This window comes from Centruroides vittatus, unplaced genomic scaffold (genome assembly GCF_030686945.1).
Source record: "Centruroides vittatus isolate TY-2023 unplaced genomic scaffold, ASM3068694v2 scaffold_386, whole genome shotgun sequence".
NCBI lineage: Eukaryota > Metazoa > Arthropoda > Arachnida > Scorpiones > Buthidae > Centruroides > Centruroides vittatus.
Genome location: NW_027122706.1, coordinates 6447680 through 6463827, shown reverse-complemented (window position 1 = coordinate 6463827; position 16148 = coordinate 6447680). Strand labels below are relative to the sequence as shown.

Here is a 16148-nt window from a genome sequence, read left to right as displayed (position 1 = left end):
TTCTCAAGTATTTTTCACTATTGCATATTGTAACTGTATATTTGTATAAGATAAAATCACAAAATAATGCTGCAGGAATATTTTAGGAAATTTTAATTAAAATAGTGAATATAATAAATAAGTATAATTTTCTAACATAAATTTTAATGTTACATTTAGGATAGTGAAAAGTTTTTTGAGAGAATTAATTTTGAAAAAGAATTTAAAAAATTAATTGATTTTAAAAAATTTATTTTTAAAATGCAGTTTAAAATGTATTGAATTTTAATTGCCCTTTAAAAACGACTTTTAGCAATTTAATCTAAAAACATTATAATAAGTTTTTGATTAAATATCAAAAAAGAAAATAAATAAAATTTAAACTGTAAGGGCATTTCTGAGCAGATTTATATAAATTAATTCATTCTTGACTATTGATATTTACATAATGGTTAGTGTAACTATTAGTTATCCAAGGGTCTAATCCAGTGTTTCCCAACCTTTTTTGTGCTATGTTCCACCTAAGCCTTTGTAAAATTCTTATGCCCCCCCCAACATATATGTTGAACTCTTTTGGAAGGTCTGTCATTGTCGTGTTCATTGAAATTTTTCTTGCACTTAATTGCCAAACTGTTTCATTGTAACCACGATAAAACCCAATCTTTTCATCAAAGTCTCTTGCACTTTCCAGTTGTTGCCAAACACAACCTGGAACACCACAACTCACATCTGTCCACCTCGAGGTCTGGGCAAAGAATGTTCTTTCTCCACTTTCACCAGTCTCAGTGCTTCGTTCATCTCTTTGTTTTCAGTGGTTCCCAGAATTGTTAATCCCACCCCAAGGGAAAAGGGTTATAAAGGAAAGTTCTAGAAGGAAAGGGAAACAAAGAACAAAGAAAACTAAAACTAATTTAAATCAATATTTACAATAAATATGGCATACAGCAGCTATACCGTATAGTGAAAATGTCCAGAGTTTAAGTTAATTGTATAGGCTATACAATTAGCTTAAACTCTGGACATTTTCGAATTGCCTCCCCTAACAATCGAATTGCCCCCTGTGGGGCATGGGCCCCACATTGGAAAACACTGGTCTAATCTCTCCTCCAGGATTATCCTTAGTTTATGTTGGAAAGAGGACTGAATGGTTCACATTTTGCAAGGAAATACTTATCAAAAGAAAGAATTTTAGCACTTGTTGAATTCTGAAATACACATTGTTATGCTTATTTGTATATTATTTATATATAGCCATAGTAATTTTCAAAGAATATAGATAGATATTAACAAAAAATTGAATAATAATACCACAGGAATCATTCTATGACTTTGATATTCATTATAGTTAGTGCTTTTTTATCATCTTAATTATTTCGTTTTGAGGAATTCCCAGGTTGATTCAAAATTTATTTAGTTCATGTGTAAAAAGACAAGTTTATTTACAATTTATATATGTACAGTCTGGTTGTAATAATAGTAAATAATTTGTATTGAACCAATGTGATACTATTCTTGGAGAATTTTGAACATAAGATCTTTGCATTTCCTGGTAGGAAATGCAAAGATCTTATGTTCAAAATGTAGTTTTGTCAATTTGTCTTTAACTAGAGATGTAAATTACTTAATTGTCATACAGATCCAACTTATGATTTTCTAGTACTTCAGCCATAAGATCCTAAGCCCAGATTGAATTGGTCATTTATCCAACTTTTCCAAAGTTGATGAGTGATTTAAACGTCAGATGATTTGACTTTCTGAAGTTAGCACACACCCTATGACAATTTCTATTCTGGAAAAGTAGTATGATTCTGAAACTATGAGTCACTAAACAACATAACAATGATGTTTAGAGGCCTCACTCTCTCTTGTCATGCTTACTTTATAACTTCTTTACAGTGTTTCAGAGAAATAAACTATCAATTCAAGATTTTTGATTGTTTCCTCATCAAATTCATTCACACTGCCACATTCTAAAGTCCAAACTGTGCTTCATGCAGTTCATTCTAAAATGTTTTGTTTTAAAAAATCAAATAATGATAATACTGCTTTTGTTAATGTAGAATTCTGACAATTATTACATTTTTCTATATTAGATTATTTTTTAATTTGAAATGATTAATTTATTTGTATTATTAAATATGTTTGCGATGAAAGAATTAAATAATGATTATCTAAATTATATGTCAGTTTTTAATAATTTTTATATTAGTTTTAGCATTTGAAATTTATAATGTGTTATATATATATATACTTTTTAAATATTTTAAATATTAAAAATTAAAGTGATAAATACAAAATTTAATTTTAAAATATATCAGGTTGTGTAGGTGAATTTAGACATTTTGAAAAAAACTTTATATTGACAATTAACTCAACAATGATTACAGTTCAGTCTGGTAGGTAATCATCATCAGTAAAATGATTGGAATTTTTCTTTGAAGAAAGTCTGAAGCATTGCATATTGTCATTGAACTGTACATTGGCATTATGGTTATGCAGGATGTGGTATAAATAGATCATAGTCAGTTGGCAGCAAGTCTGGGCTGTAAGGTGGTTGAGGCAGAACCTTCCAGCCCAGACTGGCCAGCTTCTCTAAGTGCTGGCATGTTTTTATTAAATTTTCTTTACTAGCTGTATTTTATGTTTATCAACTTTTTGCTGGCATGTTGTTGTGGTGGTTTTCAATTTTCGTATGGCATTCTTTGATCTTGGTGTTCAAACGATCCAGTTGTTCACAGTAGAATTCTTTTGTGGAAGAGATATTGGTTAGTAACAGCTCCAACATGATGCCAAACAAAAGCAGGTCATTGCCATCTTCTGTACTGTTAACCCTTTGATATTTGCAACAGATTTGGTTGACATTTGTTCATCCATGAATGCTTTAACAAATGCTTTGCAGATGAGATTCTGAGCCTTTGTTGCATTGTTGCTATTTTTGAAATGTAGAGCAATAGCAAATGTGCTCTTTTGAAAGTTTCATATTGTCAGACATTGCTGATGTATGTATTTCCAATGAAGTATATGATGAAACATCCTTTGGCCACTCTACTTATATGCCACATTGAATGTTCTTGAACATTTTTTTTAGTTGTTTCTAGAAAAAAATCAAAATGTCTCAATTTCACCTTTACAACCTGTACATAATACTACATTGAAACCATTTAATTTAATTTAATTTAGAAAGCGATTTGTTTTTATTAATTTATAATTTGTTTACATAATGTATATAATAATCACATATATTTTTATTTTAGAATGAACTTGGGGATGCTGTTGGTTTTAGTAAAATTATTAAATTAATTTCAAAATCAAGAAAACTCATTGTTGGACATAATATAATGTTAGACCTCATGTATACAATAAATAGTTACATTTATCCTTTACCTCAGGTATGTCTGAAAATTTTTATTTTGTACATTAATTCTTAATATGATAAATTTTTGTTTTCTGCAATTGAGACATTATACATTATTATTGATAATAAGTTGAAAGTAGATCATACAGCTAAAGTAGTATTGGTTTTGTTTAATTATTTTTAAATACTATTTCTGAAATAATTATTCTGAAAAATTTATGAACCTGAATATTGATTTTCATAAAAATTTGTAAAACATTTTAAATTCTATAATAATTTCTTGTAGTACAACAGGTTTTCTGTTACAATTACAATGTTTTCTGGAAACAGTTGAATGGGTAGTTTCTGGTATATTTTAAAAACAAAAAAATGAAAAAAAATTACCAAATTGACATCTACTTGCTAGAAATCATTTCTAGAAATCTTTACATCACTCCTAAACATTTCTAAAAACTGAATAGAAAATGAAAATAAAGATAATTGCTGCTAAACATAAAAAATATTATATTGAAATGTAAACAAAAATGGCTTTTCAAAAAGAAAATAATATTTTTGCTTATTTCTCTGATTTTATTTATGTAATTGTTTGGGCTGCAATTTGAAAAAATTGTGAACCCACTGTCATCTGTCTAGTGTCTATTCTTCCATCTTTCCCTAATTTCAAGAACAGAGTTAGATAATAAATATATATCAAGCAATGGGATCGGTTATTATATATATTAAAAACAATAATCTTTAAAAAATTGTAAATTTCTTAAAAATAAACGAGTTTAAAAAAAAAAAACTCTTTTTTATCCGACTTCGAAATGAGTTAAAAACTGAGATAGACACCTTAAAAATTAGCAAATATTTCTTACTTTATTATCCATTACGTTATTATCCATTATTAGGATGATAATGGATAATAAAGTAAGAAATATTTGCTAATTTTTAAGGTGTCTATCTCAATTTTTAACTCATTTCGAAGTCGGATAAAAAAGAGGTTTTTTTTTTTTTAACTCATTTATTTTTAAGAAATTTACAATTTTTTAAAGATTATTGTTTTTAATATAGAGTTAGATAGTTGAAAGATGAGACCAGATATGGAAACCTTGGGGGCAGGAGGCCCCAATTAAATATACATGAACTTTTGATGCAAATGGGAAGTCAATGTTCTTTCAATTCAAAAATGTTTCCCTGAAAGGTGTTAGATAGATGACTGGCATGACTATATTGTTAAAAGAAAGGTATGGTATACAGAGGAAAACCACTACTAATTTGAGGTGGAAAGCATATATTTTAAATTAAATAGATTAAAAATTGCAGCCTGACATTGTGACAATGTCACAATAAATAATTGTTGTATAATACTCTCTTTCTTACAGATTTGATTTGACAGAAAATAAAAAAATTGAAACAGTTATATAAATAATTCTTTCAAAAATCAGTATGAACTCATAATTAGAATTTTTAGAAATGTAAATAATTACAAATAATTGCTATCTCAAACTTTAAATACTACATTGAATTTTAATACTTGTACACACTGGATAATATTTGGGGCAATTCTTTTTAATTAAGACTATGCAATTTAAAACTAACAATTAACAGTATATGAGCTGTTTATTTTGAATGTAGCCTAAGTCCATTTATTTTTAAATCGGGATATTTAAGGGTTTGCGTTTTAAGTAATTTAAAAATATTGGTAATTGATAACATGGTAGTATAAATGTTTTTGTGTTTCTGAAAGTGTTTAATTTACTTAAACAATCAGTACAAGTATCCCTTGATTAATGTGGTTAATTTAATTAATCCCTTGATGCACTCAGTAGAAATGAATGCCCTGATAACAGAAACTTATGATCAATGACATCTACAATATCCTTGGCAGATTGGACATCTTTTAACCATGTTAAAGCTAATTTTATATTTCTATTTTGTCCTGCACACATTACTGTAAGCTATAATATGTTTTTCATTTCTAAGATTTTTTAGATGATTCGGAAGGTATGATGCTACTTCCTGTGAACCTCTGGATACAATGGTCTCTTCCCAGAGGTACATGTAAACATTAATATCATGAAAATTATGAAAAATCTGATTTAAAACATACATACTTACGCTTGTAATGTTCAACTTAGTAAGGCAGTGCTTTTTGCTAGTTGAAAGAAAAAATGAAATAGTGATCTGGATTATGTGAAGCTAGATCTTGATCTTGTTTTAATGATTTTCTAGCCAATTCTGCTTGTCTTGTCTAATGAGTATCATGAGTATCTTATCTAATGAGTATCATGTTCTTCCATAAGGTTTGTCTTTTCTTCTCCATTATTTGATCCCTTAATTTTAATGTTCAATAGATTACATTTTTGGTATGTATCTTTCTGCAGCTGGTGGAAATGTAAACTAAAATCTTTAAGAATTTAGTTTACATTTCTATAAGTCCATCCACTCATTAACAGTGCTTGTTTTATTTTCTTTACATTCAAACAAGTATAAATTAAACATCTTTATATTTAGAGTAGGATGTAAGAATTTTCTGTTAGGATAATGCAATCTGATATAATGAGATTCAAATCTAGGATTTTGAACAGATTTTTTTTCTTCAGAAATTTTTCTGGATGATCCACTCATATGCTCACGTAAATCATTTCCTGGATTTTCAGATTTTAAAACATGTTTTAACCATTCTTCATTTATATTAAAGGTATCCAAAAAGAATTTTTTACAAGCGAAAGCTTTCCATGAGTAGTATTTAAAAAATACTTAAAACTATAATTTCTTGGTAATCCTTCACCATTTATTAAACATTTTCTTATCACAATTAGGTGCTTAGTAGCTTCATGAAATAATATATTTTGCGTATTAAAATCACCCAAATTCTAAAACTTGTCAAAAATATTTTCCTTCTTTTCTGCATTGAAAAATTTTATACAAGCCTTTGAACAATGGCAATCTTTGTTTTGGAATACTTTTGCAGGTATAATTTTTCCAGTTTGAGTATAATATTTCTTTCTGCATTCTGTTTGGTTTTTCACAATTTTTGGATATAAGTTTCATCATCCTTTTCTCTTAACTTTTCTTTTGTGGAATAAGAACTATCATCAACTAAGGCATTGTTTTCACCCTCTGTTGATAAATATGTTTCTATAATTGTTTTTCTCTTTCTGATGTTATTTTTTAGATTGGAATTATTATTTTTTAAATCATCACTTTCTGATTCAAATATTCTTGTTTTTTATTAATTCCATGGTATAATGTCTAAAACTTATAATCAAATAAAAAAATAATCAAAACTTTGTTACACTTTTAAATTATCTGATTTATTTTTAACATGTATAAGTCAATTTTTTTCTTACCTACATCAGTGTTCGAGGAAGCTTGAAGGTGAACACTTCTGAATTTATATTAAAAACAAAGTTAAAATTTCAAACATTGATGTATCGTTGTTGTAAAATTATGTTTTATTTAATGGATTTATTATTATACTTATTTACTAATAAAATTTTATTCCATAATATGCTGCATATTGGTTGGAAACTTGTCAAAGTGGACTTAGGCCACTTTCAAAATAACATTTTTATTATTATATTAATTCTGGGTAATATAATAATAATAATTTTCTATTTCCAAAATCTTAATGAATTTTGAATATAATAAGCTGCAAATTGTTTAAAATGAAAAATAATGTAGAATTGTAAACATTAAATTAAAGCTGACTTAATTTTTTTGGAAATGGACTTAGGCCACTTTCAAAATAAACTGCTCATATTTTATCATGTTGTACTACTATACTTTTTTATTGTTTACAATACATATTATTTTTTTACAATAATTTAATTAGCAGTTTGAGATGCACACTAAGTGAAGATAATATAAAATAAATTATTGTTTTGATTCACAATGCTAGCTACTCTTGAAATTTAAAATTTATGATTAATTTTTAAATTACATTATATGTAATTCAAATTTTTAAGAAGACTAAAATATTTTAAAATTTTAACAAATTTTCAAAATAACTGTTTTGTAATTGAATAATTTTTATGGTAAAGATACTTTCAGTTTAGTTTACAATGTTAAGAAACTTATGAGGATAAAGCTCTGTAAAATTTGTTAAAGGATCTTTTAATCTCTGCAGGGTCAGGTTATTGAATTTTACTGTTTCTGAAAATTGAATATTTATTAATAATGCAGTATTGATAATTAATAATAAATTAATAATTTAATTTATATTTTTTATAGGAATATAATGATTTTAAAGAGATGTTGAAATGCACATTCCCACAAATTTTAGATACAAAAGTATTGGCTAATTCTGAACATCTGAAGGTATTTAAAATTTAATTTTCTCATCTACATTGATATAAAATATTAATAAATTATTTTATATGATATACCTTTTGATTTTGCAATTGAATATAATATATTTTTAACTATGTTTATGTTAGATTGTATTTTAATTTATCAATTAATATTTTATTTGATAAACAACCTGGTTGACATTGTAAAAATGCAATATCTATTTATACTAACTTACAAGTAGGCCATAATTATAACTGTAAGAAGAAAGAATAAGTTAGTTTATTATAAAATACAATATTATTTGATATTATAGATAAAAGGATAATTAACATTTATTTGGGCTCATAATCTTTTTCAATAATATCAGTTAAAGTATAATAATTCATAGGTCCTTATACAAAACAAAAATATTAAACATTTATTGTTATTACAACAAAAAGTTATTTATAAAAGTTATTTCATTAACTCATAGTTGTGCAAAATTTAATTTTAGAGATAGTGAATATTCTTAAAATAATATATATTAACTAACTAACATATAACTAAAAAAATAATATAAAATTATTTTTTTAGTTTTTATATGTAGTATATTTAGTTTTTATATAAATGTATGTCTCAATATACTGAACTCTAGGCGCAAAGATACTTGATAGCTGTGAAATTAAGTTATATTACAAATACTGTTTTAATATATAAAATATATTATGATTAAGATATGTATTGAAAGTTTACAAGTTGTAAAAATAATAAAAATTTTGAAGTTTTGAAATAAATTTGAAATTTATGACTTTACATAATAACTTTTAAATTGTTTTAAATGCAATTTCATATATTTATCACCAATAAATTTTGTTTTTTGAAGACCATTTTTTTTTGTCTTTGGTATGATAGAAAACATTTTCTGTGGGTTACTGTTCTCTACATTTTGTGGATTTATTTCCCGAGTAATCTGGCATTAAAATTGCTACATTTAACATATAACAGTTGATGTAATTTTCTCTTGTTTAGATTCTGTTCTATAATTTTTTTTAACATTTTCAGTGTAATATGTTGATTAAATCATATTATGTATATACTTATATGTATTAATTGAATTGGATTGTTAACAATTTTTAATGTAATATTTTAGCATTTATAACTGGTACATTCAAAAGATATTCAGCATCATATTACTGGTGCATTTTTGTTTAATAGATTATAATCTCTTGATTTCATAAATCTTTATTTCTATTCTGTTGTTTTAAATGTAAGGTATTTCTGGTTTGGGACACAGTTTACTTTTTTTTTTTTTTTGACTACTTACTGTAAGCATTGATTTGTTTTCAGAAGTACCAAAAATAAATAAATTTTTTTTAATAAATTTTTTTACAAATAAATTTAAAAATAGCGACAACTCAGATTTATATGATTCAAAAATTAATCAATATATTGAAACATTTTAATTTAAAGCACTGTTTGTTGTTTAAAATCTTTGTATATTTTATTTTATTTTTTCAAGGATTCCATCAATAATAGTACCTTGAGTAATTTGTTAAATATTCTTCTAAAAGATCCTTTCAAGCTTCCAGAAATTGGTAAATTTTAATTTTAATATCAATATCAATATTTATTTTAAAAATTTTTTCTCGTTGATATATCTCTAATTATATATCTTTTAGTGTTAAATATTGACTATAATTTATTTACTAAATTTTATGATATATTAAAATATAGCCATTTTGTATTACCATTGCATATATCTAAACACATGTAATATGTATACAGAGAAAATTACTACAGGTGATATAATAAAGAAAATTTGTTTTTTTCTGAACTAATTTTCATTCTTGTGTCAATATTAAAACACCAGTGTAAAGTCGTAGTAATAAGCAATGTCCAAGTTGACAATTAAAAATAACTTACAAGTAAGGACTGTAAGGTAATTATAATTTTAATCAGTTTTAAGATTTCTTTCATAATTATAAACTAAATTCATTTGTTATATCAAATAAATACAAAATTGTATAGATAGTTTCAAAAACATAACAGATATACTTTCATTCTGAACTTCACAAATCTAAAATGAAAATGAGAGCAGAAATTTGGTTTCTAAAAAAATAATGCTTAAGAATAAAACAAAGAATTTAAAAATATATATAAATTATAGAAAGTTCCAAAATTCTTTCATTTACAACAACAAAAAACGGAACAAGTTTATGTTCAACATTCAAATAAGTAAAATTATTCTATTCTGTTTTTTTATTAGTGATAATGTTTGAAACATTGGAATGGACATTTTATTATTAAAATGATTAATATTCATATTAAAATGGATTAGTTTTTAAGCAGTAATATTATATGTGGTGTGATCAAGAAGTATTGAGTATGAATTTACTACATGAATATCAAATTGCTAACCTAAAGTCCTTCAGAATAGTCTCCTTCCCCTTCCAAATAACATAATTAGCTCAGTGTTCTTTCTACTTCTAGAAATAAACTTTGAAGTATTCTTCTGAAATAGTGAGCAGCTGTCTTGTATCTTTGAACATCCTAAAATCTTTTTCCTTTTAGCTTTTTTCTTTGATTTCAGTGAAAATAAAAAAGGGAAGAGGAGCTGCTCTTTTTTATTTTCACTAAAACTGCTGGCACTAAGGGCTAAGTCTGGGGAATAAGGTGGGTGATGGACCTGTGCAATGTTGTGTTAATCTAGAAACGAATGAACATTTTGTGATGAATAAGTAGAGCTGCTGTTATAGTGAAGTTGCCATCACTGTTCTTGTGTAATACCATCCTTTTGTGACGAATTATATCTTAATCACTACAAAACTTCACAATAATACTCTTTTATTGATTGTCTGTACTGCTGAAGCATGTTTATGATGCATGATTCTGCATGGTTGAAAAAATTGTACACATCATCTTTGCATAGCTACAACTCTGTCTTCCTTTTTTGGGTCTAGGAGAGCTTGGTATCTTTTCACTGTCTGGCCTGGGTCTTAGTTTTTCATAGATTTTTTTTTTTTCTTCTTATATGGTCTTTGAATGATTTGCCAAGTTATTCAAACAAAAATCAAATAACAAATTTGTTACTTGATTTTTGTTATAACTAATGCAACACATGATGTTCTTACAGATAGAAATAATGCACAATTATTAAAAAACAAAGCAAGCAGGAAAAAATGACTTGTACATCCATAAGACACTTCAAGGTTACTTTGTACCTAATTGCTTCAGGCTATGTTGTTATGCTCTGTACTTATGCCACATTCTCAATATTTTTTATCATATTTTGTATATTTATTTATTTTTCAAGAAACTATATTATATATTGAATTTTATTATTTATATTTTTGAGAAATATACATATTCATATTAAGTAAATTATATTTTAGAAGCAGCAGCAGGATTTGAAAAATATAATTTATCAGATCAATTACTTCATGAAGCTGGTTATGATGCATTCATTACAGGAGTTTGTTTAATTGGAATGTGCCAACATTTAAGTAAGTAATATTTTATAATTTGAATGAGTAACTGGAAAATATAATGAAATTTTAAAGTAATTGAATGTTTTGTAATGTGCTAATAATACTCATTTATAACTTAGATATAAAATTATTATAGGGTTTAAAATACAAACTTTATTTGTATTTGAAAACTGGTATTCCTAATATTATTTATTCAAATTAATTTTATTTTAAATACAGTAAGACCCCACTTAATGCGAGGGATACATTCCTAGACGACAAAGTGCTAAATGAAACAGCGTTAAATGAGGTCATTTTAACATAGAGTAAATAGGGAAAAGGGAACACACAAACAAAAAAGAAACAAATTTTTTTTAAATTTTAAGTTATTTTTATATTAATTTGCATAATAATATATGTTAAATAACACACAAACATATGCACACAGAAATGTAAAGTTATTTTTTGTGACAAAGGTCCTAGCTCTTCTGAAATTCTTATTTTTTGCGATAAAGTTGTTCATTTGTCGCTTTTTTTTTTTTTTCCTTAAGCAAATGTCTGTAGCAAGAGATCACATTCAAAACACCTCGTCTTGCTTTTGCACTCCTTTCAAAATCTGGATCATTCGCTACAATTTAATCAAGAATTTCGGTTATCATTACCAAACTTTTACTGAGGAAATCTGTAGAGAAATTCTTTGGGTTCTTTGTTTTCAGAATCACTATTTTCCAGTTTTACATGAATTTCTTGTTCTGCTAGTTCTTGAATGTCATTGGTAAGGCTTTCACCAGAAACCTGCAGTAACTCTTCAATATCCTGCTTTTCTACATCTCCTGTATTGATTAAGTCGACAATTTGGTCAAGCTAAGAATACAGCGATAGGCTCTTCTCATTGAGAATTTTTGGATACCTTCTGCCATAACTTCTTCCACACTTCGTTCATGCATTTATCAGTTAATTCATGCCAAGCGAAGCTGATATTGTCTATGGCAGTGTTTCTCAATCCCTTTAATATCACTGCAATCCCCTTAGGGGGTCGCAGTGATATTAAAGGGGGGTTCCAAGACAATAATGAAATCATTTTATGAGAAAAAATCATTTATTATAAACTTATAAACGTTTTACTTACAATAAGTACACATGTAAAGAAAAGAAATAATTGTGATGGTTGCATTTGTTTTTCATTTAAAATTTTCCCCATACATGGATCAAATTACAAAGAGCACGTACACATCAAGTTGGAACTTGTAAATTGCTCATGTATGTACACTTCATACATACATGTTCATACCCGTTGCTATAAACGCAGTGACATAAAATAATAGGAATAGTTGTATTACATTTTTTATACTGTCGGTATTTTCTTAATGTATAAAATTAGTGCAATGTTATATAATATTTAAAAAATTTACATTTATAATTACAGTCAAAATTCAATTAGTAATAGTAAATCTTACTGTTATTATTTCTTGGGGTGGGGGGTTGCAAAATATTAATTTTATTTATATTTACTATTTGGGAGTCATGGAGCTAAGAAGGTTGAGAATTGCTGGTCTATGGCATCTATAATGTTATATTTTTTCCAAAATTGCACCAAACAAACATAAATTTATGGAAAGTATGGCACTACAACAAATTGCCACCTTTTGCTGGTTGGTTTATGTTTGGGAATAATCATATTATACATGAATCAATGAAATTCCACGATAATTTGAATCAGCATAAATTTTGAGCTTTTTTTTTTTTGTTAGGCTTCTAGCAGACCACATTATATTGAATCAGCGTTAAGCAGGGTCTTACTGTATATGTAAAGCATAAATCTTAGTGTATTAATTACAAGAATGCCACAAAGGAAAAAAACAAGAATGTAATTTGACCTAGTGGAAACCAAAATATGTTTATTCAAAATTCTCATTTTTAAAAGTTTGAATAAGTTTGAAAAGTTCTCAAACTTTTCAAATAAATCCTTCAATACATTCTGAATATTGAAATCATCTATGTACTAGAAGATCTGAATATGATATTGTCTTCTAATAGAATTTTTTAACTTTAACTTCAATTTACTTTCATAGAATAAGTGGATAAAAATCTTTTATTTCAGTGTAAGATATTCCTTTTGAATTAGGGGTAAAAGTATTTTTAGGCTTTTGGAACAAAAATTATTAGCAAAGACAAGATAAGATTAATAAATAAAATAAAAATTGAGCTAAATATTCAGTATGTATTCCTTATCAGTTTGTTTAGTTATAAATTTTCATTTCTCATTTACATTAGATCTATATGCTATGAATAAAATTCGTGCTGCAAGTATTTTTAATCATTTGATTTTATATATATATATATATATGATTCAATTAATTAATGAAATCTATTGTAATTCTGTAAAAATTTAAATTTTATAACTTCAATAGACTAGATTATGATACTTAATTTTTTTTTAATATAAAATTTCAAAAGTCATTCTAAAAGAAAAATTATATTGTTAAAATCATTTAACATCATATTATTTTGGCTTAAACTTGACTAATTATAAATCATTTATCCAAAGGAATCTATACTAAAGGTAGGCAGCTAAATTTTCATCATGTATTAACATTAATAATTAATTTAAATATAATAAATTTTAAATTAAATGTAATAATTAGAATATTCTAAAAGAAAAGATCAACCTTGAATGGAAGTAAAATTTACAACTGCTTATCATATAGATGCTTTATTAGTCATTCTACCTAGACATTTGTTGATCTTCACTTCCAGATCCAAATCAATCAAATTAGTGAATGGAGGTTCAGTAATTGGTAATGCATATGCACAGTAAGCAAAAGTTGTGAGTTTGAGTCCTACTCTTAATTGATCTTTTCTTCCAGAATGTTATAAATTATTAATTTTGAAAGTACTACCTAGGAATCCAAAGGAAATACACTAATGCCTATCATTAGTACATTATTAACTTCTGTATTAATTATTTGAATTAATATAGAAGTTTGGGTTTGGTTGTTTATATATATATATATATATATATATATATAAATTATATTGCATTTTCTTAAAAGGAATTTATTAGTGTAAATGTTTGCTTTCTTAATTTATATAAATTTTAATTTTAATGTATAATTTTCAAATAATTCTATAATCATCTAATTCATATTTCTGTTAATATGCTAATTTTGTTATATATTACAAAAGAAAAACTTAAAAACACCATTAATGCTATAATTAAAATAATTTTCTTAATTTATAAAATCAAAACATTAAAAATAATTCTTATAATGAAATTGTTATATCAGTTAATATTTTTTAATGTAAAACATCTCTTTCATTTCATTAAGAACCGAATGAATACATTTAATTATGTACAGTACATCTTTATTGATGATTTCCTTCACTTTACAAATGCTTTTTTACTTACTACCTACTATCTATTTGAAAGATTAAAAAATTTTTTGGAACAGATCATATGCTATGATACTGTGTGTGTGGGGGGGTGTTTTTAAACTGAAAGTATTCTATGAATTTAAAAATTGTATAATATATAATTAAAATTTTAACTCAAAATTTTTTTTAGGCTCTCTTTCATCAGATAAATCTATTTTTCCTGGTTTTTCATCTGTGACACCTTACATAAATAAGTAAGCTTTAATTATATGTTACCATATTTGTCTAGTTTTAATTTATAGCAGCTGATTTTGATATAAAAATACAGTTTAATCATTTTTGGTTAGTAAATTTTTGTTAAGAATTTCTCATAATTACATGTGGATAAACCATAGCAGTATATAATTAAACTGGCATAGACCCTGCAAAAAATCACTAGGATGAAAATAAACCCTTCATATCTCCAGTGTGACATATGCAATTAAGAAAGTGTTGTCTCAAAATTCCGTTTAATTTCTTTCGTTTTACTTACATTAGCTCTTTGCTACAAAATCTGAAAGTCAAGTTGATATGCTTGTTTCAAAATTAAAGAATGAAATCTTAAAATTTTTAAGTTAAGATAAGTTTTTAATCTTAAAAAGTTATACTTGACAGGTCAACTAAGAGGGCTTATTTTATAATTATACCTATGATGAATTGCTCTGTTAAAAAACATTTAAAAAAACTGTTTTCATATTTAAAATAAACCTTCTAAACTGAATATTAGTAAGTTATCCTTTAAATGTCCTAGTATGATGGAGACAATGGGTATATGGTATATTGCAAAGGTTTTATTTCTGTTTAAGCAGTTTTCTTTTGGGTGTATGCTGGTGCAGGTTTTATGCTGATATTGGTTATCTGTACAAAATTATTATACTATATAGATTTATATTATATATTCCAAATTTATTAGATGATATACACTATTCAATAAGTTAAAGTAATAAATTATGTATAATGTAATTATAATTTTTTCAAATATACATAAAGTATTAAAAATATTATATTGAAAAAATAGTACTCAAAATAAGATTTTTTATTATTTACATATCACAGTTAGCTCATTAAAATTTTGTATAATTATATAATGAAGCATGCACACTGTAATATAATAGAAAAATGTAGGAAATGTACAGAAATATAGTATTATAGTTCTTGAAAACTACTACCAATACTATTTCATTGAATCATCTTCAATTGTAACAAATGTGAATAGGACAGTTTAAAAATAATCTAATTAATAAAATCAAACAATTAATAATAATAATATATTAAAATTTAATTAAAATCAAAAAAATAAAGAAAAGCTGCATTAGTTTCTAAAATGTGCATTTATTGTTTTTAATTAATTTATTCAGTTTTAGTTCATTTATACTGTATATATTTTCTTCATTAATCTTAATTAGTTTCCCATCTGACTAATATATCTTGATATATTAATCATATACAAGGAAAAATTTTTTTTAATTGATAAGTTTTAAATTTATAACTTTTCTTTTATTTTTGGTGTAAAAGTAAGATCATTTTTACTTTATTGTGTATGACTGTGAATTTATAGACCAATCTATTTACATTTTATTTTTATTATTTAAAGCAATTAATCTATTAATAAAGTCAAAAGTTATAAATTCTCTGAAATTTAATTTTATAAATTAATTCATTATTTCAGAAAATAT

General features: G+C 25.3%; 1 protein-coding gene across 1 annotated transcript in view; it reads left to right on the top strand.

Annotated features, from left to right (window-relative positions):
- The window catches only part of LOC136988839 (poly(A)-specific ribonuclease PARN-like), a 76995-nt gene that overhangs the window by 49425 nt on the left and 11422 nt on the right, over positions 1-16148 (top strand). Inside the window, exons 9-13 of the mRNA XM_067286815.1 lie at positions 3234-3368; positions 7553-7639; positions 9111-9186; positions 10984-11094; positions 14624-14687. Coding sequence (XP_067142916.1) covers positions 3234-3368; positions 7553-7639; positions 9111-9186; positions 10984-11094; positions 14624-14687 — 473 coding nt within the window. The remainder of the gene's footprint in view (positions 1-3233; positions 3369-7552; positions 7640-9110; positions 9187-10983; positions 11095-14623; positions 14688-16148) is intronic.